At 39.8% G+C, this 23,177-nt stretch overlaps 2 protein-coding genes across 3 annotated transcripts in view; one reads left to right on the top strand and one right to left on the bottom strand.

Moving 5' to 3' along the window:
- Nucleotides 1-23,177, top strand: part of LOC120457189 — a 100,751-nt gene that overhangs the window by 13,593 nt on the left and 63,981 nt on the right. The gene's annotated exons all lie outside the window — the stretch shown is intronic.
- LOC120457192 lies at nucleotides 663-1,534 on the bottom strand. Of its 2 annotated transcripts, none has more exons than XM_039644543.1 (3): nucleotides 1,396-1,534; nucleotides 1,104-1,182; nucleotides 663-1,042 (listed from the first exon to the last, which is right to left on the bottom strand). In XM_039644543.1, the coding sequence occupies exons 2-3, from the start codon at nucleotides 1,117-1,119 to the stop codon at nucleotides 816-818; spliced, it is 243 nt and encodes an 80-aa protein (XP_039500477.1). In that variant the 5' UTR covers nucleotides 1,120-1,182; nucleotides 1,396-1,534; the 3' UTR covers nucleotides 663-815. The 2 variants fall into 2 exon arrangements, with proteins under 2 accessions (XP_039500477.1, XP_039500476.1); XM_039644542.2 differs by having other exon boundaries at nucleotides 1,241-1,521.

Below are 23,177 nucleotides of genomic sequence, written 5' to 3' on the forward strand. Positions count from 1 at the left end.
GATATGAGATGAGATGAGATGTCCTGACCCCGCGAACCCCGAGTCACTTTTGCTGTCTGCGGAGGACAGGTGAAACGATTCCGCCGACATTGAGCCATTTGGCATCCGGGATCGGGATCGGGATTGGGAGTCACGATGCTCAGATGAAATCCCCTTCGAAGTGGACAACTACAACTGGTTTCTCTTTGCTTCGAATTTATAGCAAACTTTTCCACACTCTGCCATTGACAGGCTACACACGAAAAGTTTTTTGGGCGAAGAGTCGGAAACCGAAACCGAAACCGAAAAAGCCGAAAAACCATTCGCATTGAAAATGCTTTGCGGCCGTGTCAAAAACATTCGCCAACTGCAATCGAATGGATCCAAAAGGTAATTGTAATTAATTTGCTAGAGCAACTGAAACTGGTAAACTGAAACCGAAAATGGCAACAAAGCCGTAAACCAAACGCCACATTGATGTGTGCATTGATGTGCCGAGATTGTTGGAGTGCCAATCGATTTCGACAAAGTCTATTTGGTTTTCATTTGGTTAAAACTAAATGGAAGTGCCTGCAACGCGAGTTTGGAAACTACGCTTTCAAACTTAGTTAACATTTCCAATTTCAACACTTTGGCACTTTGGCACTTTGTGCATTTTTCCATTAATCAAATAAACACATTAGTTTTAAGTGGTTCATGGGAAATTCGTTTGGTATTTAAGCACTATAACAATGCAAATGTATAAATGGAACATTTTTAAACCTATCGCTTCGAATTTGTCACAGAAACAGGGGGCGGTGCAAAGGAAAAAACACCTCCCATTCGAAATCGAAATCCTAATAGGCATCCCGCTGGCGAAGTCGACGATTGCGTTCCTTTTTGTCCAGATAGGTGGTGAGTGAGGATTTGTTGGGCACTGTGACCAGGACGGGCAGCAGTTGATTACATCGTTGCATCACATTGCGCAGCCTTTTCACCGTATCGTAGTCGAGGATGACAATGCCGATATTGGATCTCCTGTAAACCGTGAGAAAGAACTGCTCCACATCCTCCTGTGGCGTTTCTGTGGAATACATATATATCGTATTGCATAAGTCAGTGACAGATTTGAGTTCAAAACGCACCGCTTTCCACCATCATATAGTTGCGAAATCGATCCTTCTGATAGCCAACGCCAGCGAGCAGAAAACCCAAGGTCACCTCCTAATAATTAGTAAAGAGTGAAAATGAGTGATCGCAAAGAAATAAGTGGCTAACCCACAGGAGAAGCCATGACAGCAATTCGCAGGATATTCGGATCGTCTATAAATTTAACCAATGTAAAATCGGTGTCACTCAAATCGCTATCGCTAGCCGATTTTCCACCTTCCTCGGCCAGCATTTTCGCTTCCTGCTTTTCCGTGATGTTCTTCTTACCGGACTTTCGACTGGCCGCCATTTTGATGTACTTTTTGTTTTGAGTCTCTGCTCCCCCTGCTCTGTTAAAAAAAAAAAAAAATAGAAAATTTTCTAAATTTGACCGAATATGAAGGGCTTATAAGATTATACAACTGTTACTAACAAAGATTCTACAACTGTCCTCACAAAGTATGTAGATTTTCAAAAAATCATTTGATTACAATACACCAAGGTTGATTAATCTATTGTAATATTAATTTGGCTTAAAGGAGAGAGCACTTCCCTCATTTCGATTTCCCAATCGAATCCAAGAAGTTGAAAGCCACACTGATGAGCTTTTGAGTGGCTGCGGAGGGTGTTTCTGTGGTGTTTTATTTTTACAACTTTTTAATGAGTTTTCAATAAAGTAAATTCGGGCAGCTTAAGTCGTAAGCCACAGCAGACTCCATCTCAATCGCACATCTCAACCTCATTTTTGGGTGACAAAATTAGGTTTTTATTTGCGTTTTATTTTAATTTTTCAGCTCGGGCGTTGGCTCTCGATTCTCTGGGGCCAAATTTGGGAAGCCCAAAATGAAAATTCAATTATGACATGAGCTTACATGTCTGTGTGTGTGTGTGTGTCTGTGAAAATACTAAATGTGTCTTTAAAAGACTTTGTGCCCTGGGAAATATCTTTTGTCCTAATATCGGCTCATAATTACTTAATAACGCACTGAACTGTAAGCTGCTGTAATGCACTTAGCTCACTTAATACGTCAGTTTTGATGTGATTGCCATTCGAAACTGTTAACAATGCTGGCGTGCAGTGAATGGGAAGTTGTGTTATGGGAAAATGCCATAAGCCCTTATCAATGGGAGCAAACACACACACACACACACATGCCACCATCAACTTAAAGGTAAACACATACATATATATGTATGCAAATCCCTGGCACATCCGACAATAGGCGAATTATAGCGTTTGAAGTGAATAATGCGTTAACAGCAAGGCAAGATAAGGCCAAATACTGAAAACTGAATACTGCCAATACATATGTACACATATACATACATATCCATCTAAGCTCGAACCGACATCGGAATGCCAAAAGATATGTGCAGTTGGTTTGGCCCGGCAAAAACGCAAAAATGCCACATTTCCCGCATGCTTTCCGTTTTCCGGCTGCCAGTCTGTCAGAAATCAAAACTTCATTGAATTCACTTGAATTCAGCCAGTGCAAACAGTGAGCAAAATGATTTTTTCATCTAACTCCTTACTTAGCTTCTCATGTTGTTGGTTACTTTTTTAGCCCAAACTCTATTAATCCTGCATTTTTTTGATTAAAAATGGGAAATATCAGTGGCTTCATTGATTCAAAACTTGGCTAGTTTGTGGCCTGATTAAGTGAGTTTCTTGTGCATTTAAGGGGCTTCAAAATATTTTCGAATGCTATCAATTTCCATGTGAGTTAGCACAGTTTTCAGTGCAGGCCGTGTACTTTGTAATTATTTACTGAACATTTCCATCGCACTGTTTCTTTGCCGAGAATTGCATTGTTTTCGAATACACGCCTGATTGGAACGAGGATTTCTCATTAAGGACATGTCTGTGGTGACCGCTTTCTCTCTCTCTCTCTCTCTACTTTTTCTCTCTGTCTCTACAGCTGTATGTGTGTGTGTGTGTGTGTGGCGAGTCCTTGGCCGTGCGGTCTGTTTGCCATTGGAAAAGTTAAGCCTGCTTGGCAGACACACACACACACACACACAATGCTGCACATTCGGATTCGCATTCACATTCACAGTGCACATTATGTTGCGAGTGTCGAGTGTCCTTGCCGCACAGCTCATCCACCGCCCACACAAAGTGCAACTTTAATAACAGCACAAATTGCGTAAGCCGCCAAAAACCATTAATAACTTTTCGTGTTCGTGCACCTGCAAATGGCTGACAAAGGTGAATGCCAGCTCAAAAGTTTCCATTTTCCCACGATCCACACGGCGTATGTGTGATGTGGCAGCAGCTGTTGCCTCTTGCCTCTTGCCTCTTGCCATTTGCTTTTGCTTTTCCTTTCCCTCGTGCGCTGCCTTTTAATTATTGATGCCCCATTGCCATTGAAGTGATTAATATTTTGGGAGCAGCCAAAACGTGGCCGCAGGACATTCGCAACGGACTTTCTCTGTTTGAACTCCGAACGAAGGTCTCTGGACTTCGGGCTCCACAGCTCTATTCCACTCAAATTCTCACAGCACCACTGGACCACTGGACAAGTGGAGTAGTGGAGCAGTGGAGCAGTGGAGCAGTGGAGCAGTGGAGCAGTGGCCAGAGGCTCAGCAAAGCGATTGCCACTGATTGTTTTATTTCGCTCCATAATTGCATTTTCTTGTCACGGCTGTACATGTACATGTATATACGCCTGTGTGTGAGTATGTGCCTCTGTATGTGTGTGTGTGTGTGTGAGGCAATACAAGCGCACATTGGCGCAAATTTGCTCAGAGAGTTGGACCCACAGTTACAGTGCCTCCAATTGAGTTGTTAAGCGTGTGTCAGTGGGGAAAACAGGTTAAATAATTAAAAAACATGTTGCTTGCGTCCGTGAGGCAGTAAAAAAGATTGCCTTGAAACGTACTAAGCGATAGCAACATGATAGCCATTTCAAAATTCATTTCATTTTATATTTATACAAGTGTATCGCAAACTTATTTAAATACTATGTATGTTGCTATTGCACGTATTTTCTCAACCATCAAAATAGGTCTTAAGAAAGTAAGCGTAGTTGATTTAATTAGAAATGGCTTGATTGAGTAGCTATCTGAACTTTCAGCGCGACTTAGATAGTATATTTCATTTTCATGTGTATGCAAAAAAAAACATGCTTAATTACTTGCAACTTAAATGGCGCCCAACTGTTGCCACTTGCCGCTCATCCATCCATCATGTGGTGGTGCCACGAAAAAAAGAGAACTAGAAGATGTTGCGGAATTGCGTACTATGCAACAATTTGCTCAACTCAAATGACACTGGGAAATTGGCAAAACTTTGGCCAATTTAATGCATACACAGGAAGAAAGTTGTGCGGAAATGAATAGTAAGTAAGTTTGCCTTTGCTTCTTTCCATAGCCCAGGAATCTTCAACTCTTTGATTACGCAGTATACGTGAAATAAGGAGACAAACTTTGTTTATTTCTGATCTTGTTATTGGTTTTCTTTCCATGTATTATTCAAGACTTAGCCATCGGCATATGTGTGCATGTGTAGATTGGATATGGGTGTGCTCATTTTGGGGCGAGAAAAAGGCATCAATCTTCCTCCATCATTGTCAGTGGCCGATGACGATGGCGATGACGAAACAAGAGCGCCCACAAATACAGCAGCCCCCCTTCCGATTTCCCAGTACCCCCCCTGATTTTCCAACCACCCACCACCCACCACCGCCCACCGCTCTGTGTTTCCCTTTCACATTTCTCATTTCCGCAGCAAGCGGCGGGCACAAAGTAAATGAAATATCATCGTCCGCCTGTCATTTCATAATTTTGAAAGCCCACGCCGAATATTGCCAGTTAATATATTTTACATATAAATATATGTATATATATTCGCACATATTCAGCGAACAGGCAACTGACTATGTGTTATTTTATATTTGCAATTTGCCCTGCCTGTTTTTGTTTGTCGGTAAAGCCGCCGCGTGAAATAAATTAATTATTCATTTGCCATCAACATCAATATTATTTAATATCTCTCTCTTTATTTTCCGCCACCGAAAAGGTGAAAAAACATTCATCAAAATTGATGGGCAAACGAAGAGGAAAAAGGTTCGAATTAGCGTAATATAAAGTACAAAATAATGATGAGGATGTTAAGTCAATACTCAGGATTAAATAGGGAAAAATAAACTCAGTTTTAAATAAGGAAAAATAAACTCAGTGTTAAATAAGGAAACATAAACTCAGTTTTAAATAAGAAAAATGCGTATTGTACATAATAAAATGCAATAGTTTAGATACAAACAAGATTTTCAAGGATAGTTATGTTTGGAAATGCCTGCAAATAAAAACATATAAACTAAGAAGTTTTTACAGACTGCTTAGACAAGTCAAATTGTGCCAAGCACAATTTAAATCCAGGCTTAGAGGAAAAAAAGAAGAAAAGAAAAGAAAAGCAGCAGCATGAATATTTCAAATGCTGTTTGACCAACTAAAACGGTTTTGTTTTGATGGATTGGACCTGGACTCATCATTCTAATGCAATAATTCACTCATCTGTGTGCTGGATGCATAAACAAATTGAAAAACTTTGCCCCAACTTTCACTTTGCACTTCCCGTGTTTTCCCAACCCCATACCACCGCTTTTCCCCGTGCCTTTTCCATTGCAGAAAAGCGCCCAAAGCAACCGCAGGCAGAGCTGTCCCTGTCAAGTCTCCGTTTTCCTCAACCCCCACATTTTCCACAGTCAAACACACACGTGGGTAAGGAGCAGGGGGGGGGGGAGGTTGGGAAATGGTCCCACAGGCCCTTCCGAAAACAACTTATATTTGAACAGTTTTACGGCAAAAGTTTTTCGCAGCCAGCTCGAAAGTGTGTTTGGACAGGAGAAACCGCAAAAAAAAAAAAAAAAAAAAAAAGAGGAGATGACGGAAAAATCCAAAGTCCACAAAATATGAGACGAGGGTCTAATCCATGGAGTTGAGCGTTTGCGTTTCATTGGCCAGGATTCCACATTGTTTTCAATTTCACTTTTTATGACGAATAGTATGCGATTCGCCCACAATCTGATGCTCAACTTAAACCATACAACAGATGCAGATGAACCACACAAAACACAAAAATAAGCAAAAAAAAAAAGTATAAAAATCGCAGAAGCGACGTGGCAAACAAATTCCAAAATGAAAGTTTTCAGCAAAGTCTTTGTTTACCTGAACAATGGAAGCCAAAGTAAATTCTGGTGCAAGCATACAGGCATCTCAAATTTTAGACAGTTTATTAAGTTTGCCGGAAACTGCCAGGTTTCTCCGTCTCTCTTCCCCATTATTCCCCGTCTCTCTTTTGCTCACTGTCTTTCCTTAATTTAGGCTAGCATTTGTGGTCCAAAACTTTTTGGGATTCCCCAACTTTGTGCGCTCAGAACTTTGCGAATCACTTTCGCTTCGTTTACTCAAGTTTGAGAGATGATTATTCCGAGCTCACAATAAGTCAGGTTAAATAGGCTAAAGAGACAATATATTATTTAGATATTTGTTTGCTATTTGCGCTCAGAGGAATGCAAAATCAAAAAGATTTTCTGTCGATCAATAGGGTGTTAACTATTGTATGACTATAGTCGAGAAATAAATTGGAAAATCCACAGCTGAAGCATATGGCTTAAATTGCGTAACCGTTTTGCGGTATCGTGAAAATGAAAGCAAATTAGCCAGGACATTAAAATGCAACTTCCAGAGAGCCGTTTGGCTAATTGAATTGTTTGCTCCACGCCACGTCACATTTTCCACCATTTTCCTTTCCTTTCTTTTTTTTTTTTTTCTTTTTTTTTTTGTGTGCGCCCCGTGGCCAGACTTTTGGCACTCACTGTGCGCCATGGCAGTCACCTGACGGGGCAACATTTCAACGTTTTCGTGTGTAATTTGAAATTTTGTTTACGCTCGAGCTTAGGCCACACGCTGTACAAACAGCCAGGGGGAGGAAAGTGGATGCTTTTTGCTACTGCCGCTTTCAAAAAGCACCCAGAAATATAGCCTCAATCCAAATCTGCTCCCAAACTCCCAAACTCCCAACTTCCAGCTCAGAGTTCCCAATTCCCCCATACATACATACGTACATGTATACATACATAAATATTTCTATCAAATTTCAATTTGTTCAAAAATGTTCCTTTTCCAACCACGTCCCCGTGCCTGCCCCATTGGATTTATTTAGCATTTTTTCCGGCTGCCATGGGAAGACATAATTAAGCCGCGTTTCAAAAGAACTTCTACCGAAAGCCCACAAAATCCCCGGCCAAGGGGCCTGTCGTAATTAGAAATCTACAGAACAAAGCCCGCCCTTTGGCCGCCACCCCACATTTAAAATCCACAAAAAACAAGAAAAGAAAATCCAAAAATTGTTTAAGTAAAAACAAATACCAAATACAAAGCTGAAGATCTGCGGCGTTTTTAATTGCTGTGTGCTGCTCAAAATACAAAATAAAACAAAAAACAAAAAAAGGAAAACAAAAACGAAGGGAATATTTTTATACATAATTAATTACCCCAGCCGGATGACGGTTACGGTTTCAGTTACGGCTGGTTGCCAAAGTAATGGCCTAGTTCATGGGCTCCCCACTCGCGGCTTCAGCCTCATCGGCTGTCGGTCTATATACACTTAAAAGTATATATGTATACTAACATATATATATACTAATTAGGCGGCGTGGCCATTGGGTGTATGTACAATTATGCGGCGCATTTAAGCCGCATTAGGTGCGGATTTTGTTTACTTTCCCACTCGACTAAGAGGAAGATCCAAGTGCCTAATTCGTTAGCCCAATTGTCCACCTCGTGGTTCACTTTCACTTCCAGTGCCACTGCCACACCGGATGACATTCGTATACATATGTATTTGCCGGAAAGCGAAGCGTAACCCCCATGGACATGGCAACAATTGAAAGCGGAAATCGGAAGTAGCGCGGGTCCACAATTTAATCCCTGGCAACGCAGCGATATGCCTCTGCAAAGTCAGTCTAATGATGGCCACGGCCAGGGGAAACCTATTGCCATGGCCGACACTGTAACGGACAGTGGCCACACTGAGCGAAAATAGTTGCAGCTCTCATCAAAAATAAAGCGGTGGTAAAGCTTAAAGAAAAAGTATTTTCTTTAAATTATATCATAATTAAAATTATTTAGCAACTAACTGTGCTGTATCTTTATCAGGTAGTACCTAATATAAAAATGTTTCCAAACTATGAAACACATTTAGAAGTTGACTTTTTTATTCATATGACTGCCACATCCTAAATGAATTAACTCAAGTAACTAGACCTCATCGAGGAAAGCACAGAAGTCCAAGCCAAGTTTTTAATAGTTACAATTATATTTGCCAAATTGAATTAAATGGTTGATGAGCATAGCCGTTTATTTTATTTTATTTTATTTTATTATATTTTATATACAGCGCACTCGAAACAGTGTTCATCTGGAGCAGATGCTAATTGCTTCGTTAGCGGATTTCAGCTCACACCTGCCCGACCATCCTTGCATCATTTGAAGCATCCTTAGTATCCTTAGTATCGTTAGTATCCTTGGCGTGGTTGAGGTTCTCGCATTTTTAGCATCCTGAGGATCTGCGCAATCTGTGGCCGAGCTCGGGTTGCGGATTCAGTCAGGCATTCACTTATTTATGAGTCGGGCTACTTCTTTATTGATTGCCCACCGCCAGGATGTGTGTGTGTGTGTGTGTGTGTGTGTGTGGGTGTGTTTGGGTGTGTGTGCGCTTTGGGTGTGTGCCTTGTATTTTTGAGTTGTGTTTTTGAGTTAGCGAGTCCTTGACAATGACATGTTCATGGCTTTTAAGGCGCAAAATGTGGGAAAATGGGAGTGGAATCGCCGTTCCGTCTTTCCGTTCCATCTAACCGCATTTCTTTTGTGGCACACCGCCGCCTGACAGGCTCTAACTTTATTACATCGTCCTTGTCTGCGTCGAGTGGTTTTGCCATCTGTTCGGCACCAGACCCATTTTCCCCAACCATTTTCCCCCACCCATTTTCAGGCCATGTTTCTGCTTCTGCTTCTGGTTCTACTTCTACTTCTGTTCGGCTCGCTTTCTGCCAAGCAACAGGCAAAATGTGTGCGCCACTGCGGCAAAATGTTCAATTTATGTATAGTAACGAAATGAAAGACCGCAAAAAATTCTGGTTAGGCGGCGATTGCGGGTGCTTAGGGAAATAGAGGGTGGAAAATGGTATTGAAGTGTGGGGGGGGGGAGCAGTGGGGAAATAATGTTGGCAAACATCGTTGGCAACTTGACGCCTGTTGGACATAGTTTTATGGCAGCAAATTCCCCCAACCCCAAACCTCCGACACAAATTAACATTAAAGAGCACGCGAATGTGGAAATAAAATTTGATAGCAGGCTCAAAAATTTGTGAGCGAAAGTCGCGAAAATAAAGTTGGATTTGGGAAAGGAAGCCTGGGTAAACACAAGCAGCGCAGCGAGGGGAAGAAAGCAAAGAAAAACAAATCTGAAGCAAAGAAATGCGAAAAGCGAATGGCCGAGTTAATAAGCTGGAAAATGTGCCCCAAAGACCGACATTACCATTAATGGCGTCAAGTTGAAAGAAAGGTCAAATGCGAGGAAATGGGATTGGATTGGATTGGAATGAATTGAATTGAATTGAGTTGGATGGCTGGGACGGAAAAGCCCCTCCGGAAAAGCGGCGGAAAATCAAATGTATCTCCAGACTAGGCTTTAATTGGGACTAATTGATGATGGTGGTAATGGTGGCAATGGTGTGGGCATAAATTGTAAACATCCTCCAAATTAATTAAACTGACAGTTGCAGGCACTCGAATTAATATGAAAATTCCATTCCATTCCATTCCCATCCATCCATTTGCCTTTTCTTTGGAGCCCATTGCACTTGAAGGCGATACAAATCTATTATATTTGGCTGTCTAACTGGGAATACTTCAACAAAGCAAGGCCACCAATGAAATCAAGTTGAAATGTATTATGTAGGGTTGTTTTTGGATCAACAAATTGAAGTTGTATAGCTAGGCATAACTTTAGCATTAAATAAAACTTCCAAATTATATTTAACAATAATTATGTGTATAAATATTAGAAGAGTTTTGCATTCACTTTGCTCCTTTGAGACATTTGCTTTTCGCAGTGTGCAAAACATCACAGCCATCCGTTTTATGGGGCAACTATAAAACGGCGGAATTGTTACGCCGGAATACGGACACATAAACGCGGTCCGGCATTCATTAATTGCTGTCCTCGCACGTGAGTGTTTGAGTGCGATCATAAAATTTGACGATGCGCCGCAGGAGTTGAGGCAAAAGCTTCTGCATGCCATATATCCATATATAGCATGGCCCGTACGATTCTACGGTATTAAGCGCTGCACGGCGAAACACAAACACAAATGCAAGCCGCGGCACAAACACATATACAAAACACAAACACAAACACAAACAGCAATACGAACAGCAGCACACACACACACACACACATACATGCAGTGACAAAGACAACGACAACGACAACGACAAAGCGGAAACGGAAACAATGCGGCGGAACAGAAAAATAAAAATGGAGGAGAACAAGTGCTAAGCGCGTCGGACACAGCCGGTGGCGAAATTGGCAATGGCATTAACCCATCGTTGCCGACAACGCCACCAGACACCAGCTGCAATAATAAAAACGGCTACAGCACACACATTTTTACGAGCAACGAACTGGAAACGCCCTCACTGTCGTCCTAGAGAACTCCTCGAAAAACTTCTGCTTGCCATTCAATTATATCCAGATACTCACATTTCAAAATGCATTTCCCTCTTTTCTAATGTAGTGGCAGCAAGTTCTAATAACAGTAATTTTAATAGCTTGCTATTAATCAAGCAGTTGACATTCACTGTTAAGCCATTCAATTATTTCTTTTGAAATTTAACGCTAAATAATCCGAACTTCTCTTGAACAAATCCCTGTGCAGCCTTTTGATTATTAACCTTTAATTCACATAAATTCCAATATTCATCAAGTATTACAATTAGTTCCGAACGATTTGCCCAAATAGTTTTCACTACTCGCCAGCTGCAATAAGCTGAAATAATTGTTTGATAAATTCGTGAAATTTCCTTGATTTCGTTGGGAAAATGCTTTCAGCTAGGAAAATGAAAATGACTATGGAATGTGGTTTGTGTATGTGTATGTGTGCATGGGAAAGTAACAAAAGCCACAGCGACAGCAGCAATAATAATAATATTTAATATTTGCGAACTTCGGGATTTTCATATCGCTTAAGCGTTTCCTTCCTGTTTCGACTGATGCCTTCATTTCATTTTGCCGCTTCCTGTTGTTTTTCCACATCCTTCGACCAGCTTTTCCTAGGCACTGGCAGCTGTTGTTGTTGTTTCTTGTTGTGTTCGCCACTTGCCGGAAACTCATCCTCTGCCATGGCAACCATTTAAAATCGTCCTTCGTCGGACGAGAAAGTTGTGGATCCTGGAGAGGATGCAGTCGAGGACAGGAAACCCACTTTTATTGGCCAGCGGAATCGACGCACATCGAAGCTAATTGGCTCGGTCTCGTTCTCGGAAACATTCACCTACAGAACCGGATTTAAGGGACGTATTACCCGGACTGGCCACTTAACACCTGTTCATTAAGGTTATGCAACATTAAGGCAAATCGATTATGCAATTAAAGCTCACGCCTGATCTGCCACAAAACCCATAATCCCACGATTTACCGAGGCCAACGAAAATAAATGCGTGTCCGCGTTTTTTTCGACAATTAAATATTGCGGGAACTTTCAGAAAATGGTTAAAAACTGTTCAACAGTTCAATTAAGGTAGAAATCAAAAGCTGTGGAAATACAAGGGGATTTTGGCACAATTCTGTTGGAAATTCACTGCTTTAAAATGATAATAGTACTTTCTTTCCATTTTATTTCTGTCTAAGTTCATATCTTAAAACAATATTTACTAGTATTTACTAGTTACAAAACTCAGTTTCTGTCTAAGTTCCTATCTTAAAACAATATTTACTAGTATTTACTAGTTACAAAACCCAGTTTCTGGTTCGTTTTCTTGCCTTGTAAACTCACCTCTTGCCTGGCTTTCATGAACTGAAATACGGCTTGAGTTTCTCGCGTTTTTCTGCAGTTTGTTCATTGTCACAAAGCATCGACGGAAATTATCGTTAAAGGCGCTTCACTTTTTGTTTTAGGATTTTGCAGGAATGAAGGCACGCACGGAAAGTCGCCTGACTGAATAGTGATGGCGATTTTCTCGTGAAGTGGCATCCAAGGGTCCCGTTCGGCCCATCGACGCTTCGCCGTTATCCATTTTCCGGCCAGTGTGGAAAGTGTGGAAAGGAAAAGCGGGAAATGGAGAATAGATGGGGGAGATTTGCCAGTTGACAGCTGTCAAACAATGCTCCTCGCAGTGCGAAACGCATGTGAATGCATTTTAATGGCGCGGCACAATGGGAGACTCTTAGTTTTTCCCCTTTCTCAGATCTCAGATCTCAGACGGCGCAGAGATGCAGATAAGCCCGGAAAAGCGTAGGAAATGTGGAAAAGGGCTGCGAAAAGGGCACGACTGGGCGGTCGTAAAGTCGGGAAAACTGCTGCCCCCAGCGTGGCGACATTAAAAGCCGTTGTCGTAGATGTTTATTTGTCGTAAAGCAAAAGCAAGCTCAAATTGCATGCATTTACACAGACACACCGCACACGCACACTATGATACAAGAAAATCCCCTAACACACACACACACACAAGCACAGGCAGAAAAGGATATAGAGCTGTATGTATTGGTATTTAGAAATTCCATTGTCTGTGGCATAAAATACAAGTTTTGGCAAAAGGCGTTGCACATTTTGCTATCAATGAGTGGCCATAGAAAACTTTGCTGTTGTTCATTGCATAAAAGACACATAATTGCTCTAAGATACTTAGTTAAAATAATGCCATTTAATCATATTATCGATAAGAAAGGACTTACAATTCGGAATTAGGCAGTGTTTTTGTTTGAAGGGAAAACACTCATTTACGCTCTACAAAGCAGAAGTTGAATGGTAAACAATGCAAAATTTCAAAGATGAAATTGAGAAAAGCCTTTAATTTATTGCCAAAAAAATATATGTGAAATACAATTGCTAAATGCTAAAATGATGCCACAAAATTGAATCGTTTCCTTAATAAGCTGCAGCTAAAATAATTTCAAGCTGAATTCAAACACAATTATTTGGTAAATGAATTTATGTTGAATCTCAAAAGTATCTTAAGGCCAAAGTAAATTGTTTGGCTTAGGAATTTATCTCGAAAGTATCTTAACGCTGAAGTGAATTCTTGCGGAAGGCTGTGACCACTTTCCATGAATATTTATCAAGAAATTATAAGAGATACTTAGTGCCTGTGGTTTTGGAATAATCCCAGCATAGTTGGCTTCATAGTCCCGGCATCCCCCAAATGCTCCTTCATCCACGATTGCCATTAGCAATCTCTCATCTCCATTCCCATTCCCATCCCCATCTTCATATCCAACCGAATAATGATGATGGTTACAAAGGAGTGGATTTATTTGCATTTAGCCTGATGGACAAGACTGCTCGACCCATTACAATTAGCCATAGATCTTAATTATCATAATGATAATTACCTTATGGCGAGTGTTGTCGCAGTTGGTTTAGTTTTTGCGCCTATTTAATATTTGATCGTCCTGCGCGAGTCCTTGCTTTGATGTTGCCCGCTCCTAATTGGATTGCATCCTTATTAATTAGGCGGTGTCGAGATGGCAGGATGGCAGGATGGCTGGATAACAGGATGCCAGTATGACGATCTGACAGCTCTTCCTTGCCGCCTTCAGCTTGGAGCTCTCTATGCAAATCGAGTCGGAATAACAAAATAACGAAATAACAAAATAACGAAATATCTTGGGGCCACAGCGACGAGGATGTAATTAAAATATGTTGCCAAAGACAAACAACAACAGACACAAAACTCACAACAAAAACGTGGCCAACACACAAAAACAACAACACAGCAAACAACAACAACAACATGGGCAAAAAGCTGAGAAATTGAAACTGAAACACGCACAACAAATTGATAAATATGCAAATTTAATAGACTCGCAATCAATTTGCATAAATCTTGGCGGCTAAAAATAAATAAATAAAATTGCAAATGCAAAGTAAATTAAAGAGGGTAAAAAGGCCCCACAAAAATGGGAAAGTCGAGTTGTTCATACCTTGTATTACAAACAATTTTTGGAATTTGTGGAAAACCCGTTAAGAACTTGAATGTCAGTGTGGTTAAAATATACTATTTACAAAATCAACTGGCAATAGGAATAACTATAAATATGTTGAGGTCAACAATTCAATTTATTATACATATATTAAAATTTGAATAAAAATATGGAAAAGTTCATGATAACAATTATCGTTTGCCATGCCCTTTTTGATATACCCAGCATTCCAGGACCCCAGCGACTCCGGCGAAAATATGCTAAATGGAGTTGGAGTTTCAGACAAAATGCAAATAAAACAAAGCATAAGAAATACAAAAACTACAGCGAAGAGGAGAGTAAAATAAATAAAATAAGGACAGCAGCGAAAACAGCTTGAACATCACGCCGTAACTGGCAATTGACTGCTAACAGTTCTGCATATAAATTGAGCAGATTGAGCTGCAAGGATACAGATACATTGGCACAGATACAGATACAGATACAGCTACAGCTACACGGAATCATACTCAAATATACAAATGGGGTGTGTGGGGAGTGGAGAGTGGGGCAGAAGTGACAGCCCCGAAAACGAGATCAAGATTTGTTTCGTTTCCATTTCCGTGACCATTTGCAACCATTCTCCCCAGTGTTTATCCACCTGCCACTTTCACCGCTTTTCATTCGCCGCCCTGCTCCGCTTTCACCGATTTTCTCGCTTTTCCCTGCCTTTCCGCCCAATTTTCCTTCCGTTTCTGTGCGTGCTTATTTGCCTGTACATTATTTGTACACACGATTGCCTTTCGCATATTAAAGACGAATTCATAATAAACACAAAGGCAGAGCAATGGTCATATCTCGCACAATAATCTGAGTGCCTGTTGAGACTACCGTCTCACAGATATGAAATTCGCTTTGTTAAACGAAATCAAAACTCTTTTTGTACGAAAACCTTATCATACCTGTGTTTTTAGCCATACCAATTGTAGCTTATTAGTTTCTGAGGTGCTTGTAGTGTATACGCATATATTTTTCATTGTTAAACAGCGAATAAATATTTGTATAGTTTAATTTATTTTTATAACCAATGCAATATTTCTTTTGGAATATGTTAAATTTTTAAAATAAACAACTGTAGCACACCACGAAATATATACAATTCCTAAAGGTCGATTCTCCGCGGACTTGTTGCAGCTAATTTCGAGACGCCGCGTTGTTCAATTACGAAAGTTTTGCCGGCCAAGTTAATAACATTTATCGCCTTCCATAAAACATATCGTGTTCGTTGGTTGTGTGTAAGGACATCGGATCCGAAGCTGTGGAAAAGTTGCTGCAAAAAGTTTAACTTTCTCTTCCGGTTCGGCAAGGTGACTTCCTTGGCCTTGTTCGTCGCTTCCTTCAAAACGGTCTTCACGTTAACTGTGCCACCAATTTTGGCCAAGTTATGGCGAAAGCGCCGATTAAAGATATCCAATTTTTAACAAAATTATTTTTTTCGATTTTTTGATAAAAAATAATCCGTTTTGTTTCGATAGCAGTGAAAATAGTTGTCCAAAAGTTGAATGCCTTACCTCGTTGAATTCGTAACAAAATTCCCTATCGATCCATGTACATACTTTGGAATGCTAATTTATTGCCATTTTTCGCAAATTTTGATGATGGTACTTATCGAAAATGCAAGAATTTGTCAAATTTTGTTTTTTCGAAAATTGAAAAAGTAGGGATAGACATAGTTTATTAGCAGCACAAAACAGATACCAGGCGAACAAAAATGTCAGGAAGTGGCCCTCGATCATTTCGATTTTAGTAGCCACCTACTGCTAATTATGCAATCATAAAACAATGAAATGTGCCGGACTTTTAAGCCGAAAAATGGAGATATTTCAAATTTCAGATACCAGGCAAACAGAAATGTCAGGAAGTGGCCAACGAACATTTCGATTTAAGTAGCCACCTACTGCTAATTATGATTGCCTGGTGCATAAAACAATGAAATGTCCCAAAAACCGGACTTTTAAGCCGAAAAAAGGAGATATTTCGAATTTCAGATACCAGGCAAACAGAAATGTCAGTAAGTGGCCAACGATCATTTCGATTTAAGTAGCCACCTACTGCTAATTATGATTGCCTGGTGCATAAAACAATGAAATGTCCCAAAAACCGGACTTTTAAGCCGAAAAAAGGAGATATTTCGAATTTCAGATACCAGGCAAACAGAAATGTCAGGAAGTGGCCAACGAACATTTCGATTTAAGTAGCCACCTACTGCTAATTATGATTGCCTGGTGCATAAAACAATGAAATGTCCCAAAAACCGGACTTTTAAGCCGAGTTTTGTTCGAAAAATGGAGATATTTCGAATTTCAGATACCAGGCAAACAGAAATGTCAGGAAGTGGCCAACGATCATTTCGATTTAAGTAGCCACCTACTGCTAATTATGATTGCCTGGTGCATAAAACAATAAAATGTCCCAAAAACCGGACTTTTAAGCCGAAAAATGGAGATATTTCGAATTTCAGATACCAGGCAAACAGAAATGTCAGGAAGTGGCCAACGAACATTTCGATTAAAGTAGCCACCTACTGCTAATTATGATTGCCTGGTGCATAAAACAATGAAATGTCCCAAAAAACGGACTTTTAAGCCGAAAAAAGGAGATATTTCGAATTTCAGATACCAGGCAAACAGAAATGTCAGTAAGTGGCCAACGATCATTTCGATTTAAGTAGCCACCTACTGCTAATTATGATTGCCTGGTGCATAAAACAATGAAATGTCCCAAAAACCGGACTTTTAAGCCGAAAAAAGGAGATATTTCGAATTTCAGATACCAGGCAAACAGAAATGTCAGGAAGTGGCCAACGAACATTTCGATTTAAGTAGCCCCTACTGATAATTATGATTGCCTGGTGCACAAAACAATAAAATGGGCCAAAAACCGGACATTTAATCCGAGTTTTGTTCGAAAAATGGAGATATTTCGAATTTCAGATACCAGGCAAACAGAAATGTCAGGAAGTGGCCAACGATCATTTCGATTTAAGTAGCCACCTACTGCTAATTATGATTGCCTGGTGCATAAAACAATGAAATGTCCCAAAAACCGGACTTTTAAGCCGAAAAATGGAGATATTTCAAATTTCAGATAGCAGGCAAACAGAAATGTCAGGAAGTAACCAACGATCATTTCGATTTAAGTAGCCACCTACTGCTAATTATGATTGCCTGGTGCATAAAACAATGAAATGTCCCAAAAACAGGACTTTTAAGCCGAGTTGTGGTGGTAAAATTGAGAGATTCTCGATTTCAGATACCAGGCAAACAGAATGGTCAGTAAGTGGCCAACGATCATTTCGATTTTAGTAGCCACCTACTGCTAATTATGATTGCCTGGTGCATAAAACAATGAAATGTGCCGGACTTTTAAGCCGAAAAATGGAGATATTTCAAATTTCAGATACCAGGCAAACAGAAATGTCAGGAAGTAACCAACGATCATTTCGATTTAAGTAGCCACCTACTGCTAATTATGATTGCCTGGTGCATAAAACAATGAAATGTCCCAAAAACCGGACTTTTAAGCCGAAAAAAGGAGATATTTCGAATTTCAGATACCAGGCAAACAGAAATGTCAGGAAGTGGCCAACGAACATTTCGATTTAAGTAGCCCCTACTGATAATTATGATTGCCTGGTGCACAAAACAATAAAATGGGCCAAAAACCGGACATTTAATCCGAGTTTTGTTCGAAAAATGGAGATATTTCGAATTTCAGATACCAGGCAAACAGAAATGTCAGGAAGTGGCCAACGATCATTTCGATTTAAGTAGCCACCTACTGCTAATTATGATTGCCTGGTGCATAAAACAATGAAATGTCCCAAAAACCGGACTTTTAAGCCGAAAAATGGAGATATTTCAAATTTCAGATAGCAGGCAAACAGAAATGTCAGGAAGTAACCAACGATCATTTCGATTTAAGTAGCCACCTACTGCTAATTATGATTGCCTGGTGCATAAAACAATGAAATGTCCCAAAAACAGGACTTTTAAGCCGAGTTGTGGTGGTAAAATTGAGAGATTCTCGATTTCAGATACCAGGCAAACAGAATGGTCAGTAAGTGGCCAACGATCATTTCGATTTTAGTAGCCACCTACTGCTAATTATGATTGCCTGGTGCATAAAACAATGAAATGTGCCGGACTTTTAAGCCGAAAAATGGAGATATTTCAAATTTCAGATACCAGGCAAACAGAAATGTCAGGAAGTAACCAACGATCATTTCGATTTAAGTAGCCACCTACTGCTTATTATGATTGCCTGGTGCATAAAACAATGAAATGTCCCAAAAACCGGACTTTTAAGCCGAGTTTTGGTGGTAAAATTGAGAGATTCTCGATTTCAGATACCAGGCAAACAGAAATGTCAGGAAGTAACCAACGATCATTTCGATTTTAGAAGCCACCTACTGCTTATTATGACTGCCTGGTGCATAAAACAATGAAATGTGCCAAAAACCGGACTTTTAAGCCGAAAAATGGAGATATTTCGAATTATAGATACCAGGCAAACAGAAATGTCAGTAAGTGGCCAACGATCATTTCGATTTTAGTAGCCACCTACTGCTAATTATAATTGCCTGGTGCACAAAACAATAAAATGGGCCAAAAACCGGACATTTAATCCGAGTTTTGTTCGAAAAATGGAGATATTTCGAATTTCAGACACCAGGCAAACAGAAATGTCAGTAAGTGGCCAACGATCATTTCGATTTAAGTAGCCACCTACTGCTAATTATGATTGCCTGGTGCATAAAACAATAAAATGTCCCAAAAACCGGACTTTTAAGCCGAGTTTTTGTGGTAAAATTGAGAAATTCTAGATTTCAGATACCAGGCAAACAGAAATGTCAGTAAGTGGCCAACGATCATTTCGATTTAAATAGCCACCTACTGCTAATTATGATTGCCTGGTGCATAAAACAATGAAATGTCAGGAGGTGACTTTGCTTTTTTTAAATTAATTAACATCTTTATTTAATATTATTCAGGAACAGGTCAATTAAAGCCTTTAACCTAAATGTTGTCTTAAGTAAATAATCTCTTAATTATAAAATATAATTTGTTTTCATCTTAATATATGAGCATGCATATTTGCATGAATTTTTTTCTGTATACTTTTGGGCTGCAGGATGAAATTCTTGCTGCGGCAAATTTTCTGTTGCATACCTTTAGGATGTGTCAGAAAACGTTGACCAGCTGATCGTGCATTTTTCGTTGCATACTTTTGGGCTGATGGAAGAAATGAGATCAGCTGATCGTGTATTTTTTCGTTGCCTACTTAGGAGGGCTGCTTGATTTTAAATTCTGCAAAGTCACCTCCTGACATTTCATTGTTTTATGCACCAGGCAATCATAATTAGCAGTAGGTGGCTACTTAAATCGAAATGTTCGTTGGCCACTTCCTGACATTTTTGTTTGCCTGGTATCTGAAATCGAGAATCTCTCAATTTTACCACCAAAACTCGGCTTAAAAGTCCGGTTTTTGGGACATTTTATTGTTTTATGCACCAGGCAATCATAATTAGCAGTAGGTGGCTACTTAAATCGAAATGATCGTTGGCCACTTACTGACATTTCTGTTTGCCTGGTATCTGAAATCGAGAATCTCTCAATTTTACCACCAAAACTCGGCTTAAAAGTCCGGTTTTTGGGACATTTTATTGTTTTATGCACCAGGCAGTCATAATTAGCAGTAGGTGGCTACTTAAATCGAAATGTTCGTTGGCCACTTCCTGACATTTCTGTTTGCCTGGTATCTGAAATCGAGAATCTCTCAATTTTACCACAAAAACTCGGCTTAAAAGTCCGGTTTTTGGGACATTTCATTGTTTTATGCACCAGGCAATCATAATTAGCAGTAGGTGGCTACTTAAATCGAAATGTTCGTTGGCCACTTCCTGACATTTCTGTTTGCCTGGTATCTGAAATTCGAAATATCTCCATTTTTCGGCTTCAAAGTCCGGTTTTTGGGACATTTTATTGTTTTATGCACCAGGCAATCATAATTAGCAGTAGGTGGCTACTTAAATCGAAATGTTCGTTGGCCACTTCCTGACATTTCTGTTTGCCTGGTATCTGAAATTCGAAATATCTCCATTTTTCGGCTTAAAAGTCCGGTTTTTGGGACATTTCATTGTTTTATGCACCAGGCAATCATAATTAGCAGTAGGTGGCTACTTAAATCGAAATGTTCGTTGGCCACTTACTGATATTTCTGTTTGCCTGGTATCTGAAATTCGAAATATCTCCATTTTTCGGCTTAAAAGTCCGGTTTTTGGGACATTTCATTGTTTTATGCACCAGGCAATCATAATTATCAGTAGGTGGCTACTTAAATCGAAATGATCGTTGGCCACTTCCTGACATTTCTGTTTGCCTGGTATCTGAAATCCAGAATTTCTCAATTTTACCACAAAAACTCGGCTTAAAAGTCCGGTTTTTGGGACATTTCATTGTTTTATGCACCAGGCAATCATAATTAGCAGTAGGTGGCTACTTAAATCGAAATTATCGTTGGCCACTTACTGACATTTCTGTTTTATTTTATTGTTTTATTTTATTGTTTTATGCACCAGGCAATACTAATTAGCAGTAGGTGGCTACTTAAATCGAAATGTTCGTTGGCCACTTCCTGACATTTCTGTTTGCCTGGTCTGAAATTCGAAATATCTCCATTTTTCGGCTTAAAAGTCCGGTTTTTGGGACATTTCATTGTTTTATGCACCAGGCAATCATAATTAGCAGTAGGTGGCTACTTAAATCGAAATGTTCGTTGGCCACTTCCTGACATTTCTGTTTGCCTGGTATCTGAAATTCGAAATATCTCCATTTTTCGGCTTAAAAGTCCGGTTTTTGGGACATTTCATTGTTTTATGCACCAGGCAATCATAATTATCAGTAGGTGGCTACTTAAATCGAAATGTTCGTTGGCCACTTCCTGACATTTCTGTTTGCCTGGTATCTGAAATCCAGAATTTCTCAATTTTACCACAAAAACTCGGCTTAAAAGTCCGGTTTTTGGGACATTTCATTGTTTTATGCACCAGGCAATCATAATTAGCAGTAGGTGGCTACTTAAATCGAAATTATCGTTGGCCACTTACTGACATTTCTGTTTGCCTGGTGTCTGAAATTCGAAATATCTCCATTTTTCGAACAAAACTCGGATTAAATGTCCGGTTTTTGGCCCATTTTATTGTTTTGTGCACCAGGCAATTATAATTAGCAGTAGGTGGCTACTAAAATCGAAATGATCGTTGGCCACTTACTGACATTTCTGTTTGCCTGGTATCTGAAATTCGAAATATCTCCATTTTTCGGCTTAAAAGTCCGGTTTTTGGGACATTTTATTGTTTTATGCACCAGGCAATACTAATTAGCAGTAGGTGGCTACTTAAATCGAAATGTTCGTTGGCCACTTCCTGACATTTCTGTTTGCCTGGTATCTGAAATTCGAAATATCTCCATTTTTCGGCTTAAAAGTCCGGTTTTTGGGACATTTCATTGTTTTATGCACCAGGCAATCATAATTAGCAGTAGGTGGCTACTTAAATCGAAATGTTCGTTGGCCACTTACTGATATTTCTGTTTGCCTGGTATCTGAAATTCGAAATATCTCCATTTTTCGGCTTAAAAGTCCGGTTTTTGGGACATTTCATTGTTTTATGCACCAGGCAATCATAATTAGCAGTAGGTGGCTACTTAAATCGAAATGATCGTTGGCCACTTCCTGACATTTCTGTTTGCCTGGTATCTGAAATTCGAAATATCTCCATTTTTCCACAAAAACTCGGCTTAAAAGTCCGGTTTTTGGGACATTTCATTGTTTTATGCACCAGGCAATCATAATTAGCAGTAGGTGGCTACTTAAATCGAAATGTTCGTTGGCCACTTCCTGACATTTCTGTTTGCCTGGTATCTGAAATCGAGAATCTCTCAATTTTACCACCAAAACTCGGCTTAAAAGTCCGGTTTTTGGGACATTTTATTGTTTTATGCACCAGGCAATCATAATTAGCAGTAGGTGGCTACTTAAATCGAAATGATCGTTGGCCACTTACTGACATTTCTGTTTGCCTGGTATCTGAAATCGAGAATCTCTCAATTTTACCACCAAAACTCGGCTTAAAAGTCCGGTTTTTGGGACATTTTATTGTTTTATGCACCAGGCAGTCATAATTAGCAGTAGGTGGCTACTTAAATCGAAATGTTCGTTGGCCACTTCCTGACATTTCTGTTTGCCTGGTATCTGAAATCGAGAATCTCTCAATTTTACCACAAAAACTCGGCTTAAAAGTCCGGTTTTTGGGACATTTCATTGTTTTATGCACCAGGCAATCATAATTAGCAGTAGGTGGCTACTTAAATCGAAATGTTCGTTGGCCACTTCCTGACATTTCTGTTTGCCTGGTATCTGAAATTCGAAATATCTCCATTTTTCGGCTTCAAAGTCCGGTTTTTGGGACATTTTATTGTTTTATGCACCAGGCAATCATAATTAGCAGTAGGTGGCTACTTAAATCGAAATGTTCGTTGGCCACTTCCTGACATTTCTGTTTGCCTGGTATCTGAAATTCGAAATATCTCCATTTTTCGGCTTCAAAGTCCGGTTTTTGGGACATTTTATTGTTTTATGCACCAGGCAATCATAATTAGCAGTAGGTGGCTACTTAAATCGAAATGTTCGTTGGCCACTTCCTGACATTTCTGTTTGCCTGGTATCTGAAATTCGAAATATCTCCATTTTTCGGCTTAAAAGTCCGGTTTTTGGGACATTTTATTGTTTTATGCACCAGGCAATCATAATTAGCAGTAGGTGG

The sequence above is a fragment of the Drosophila santomea genome, chromosome X, assembly GCF_016746245.2.
Source record: "Drosophila santomea strain STO CAGO 1482 chromosome X, Prin_Dsan_1.1, whole genome shotgun sequence".
In the NCBI taxonomy this organism is placed as follows: Eukaryota; Metazoa; Arthropoda; class Insecta; order Diptera; family Drosophilidae; genus Drosophila; species Drosophila santomea.

Bases quoted from the DNA above. Each gene is read 5' to 3' on its own strand.
- LOC120457192 (XM_039644542.2), bottom strand. From the start codon at position 1,417: ATGGCGGCCAGTCGAAAGTCCGGTAAGAAGAACATCACGGAAAAGCAG. The intron at 1,183-1,240 runs GTGGGTTAGCCA...ACTAATTATTAG, and splicing joins TTGCTGTCATGGCTTCTCCT to GAGGTGACCTTGGGTTTTCT. The intron at 1,043-1,103 runs GTGCGTTTTGAA...TGTATTCCACAG, and splicing joins CTATATGATGGTGGAAAGCG to AAACGCCACAGGAGGATGTG.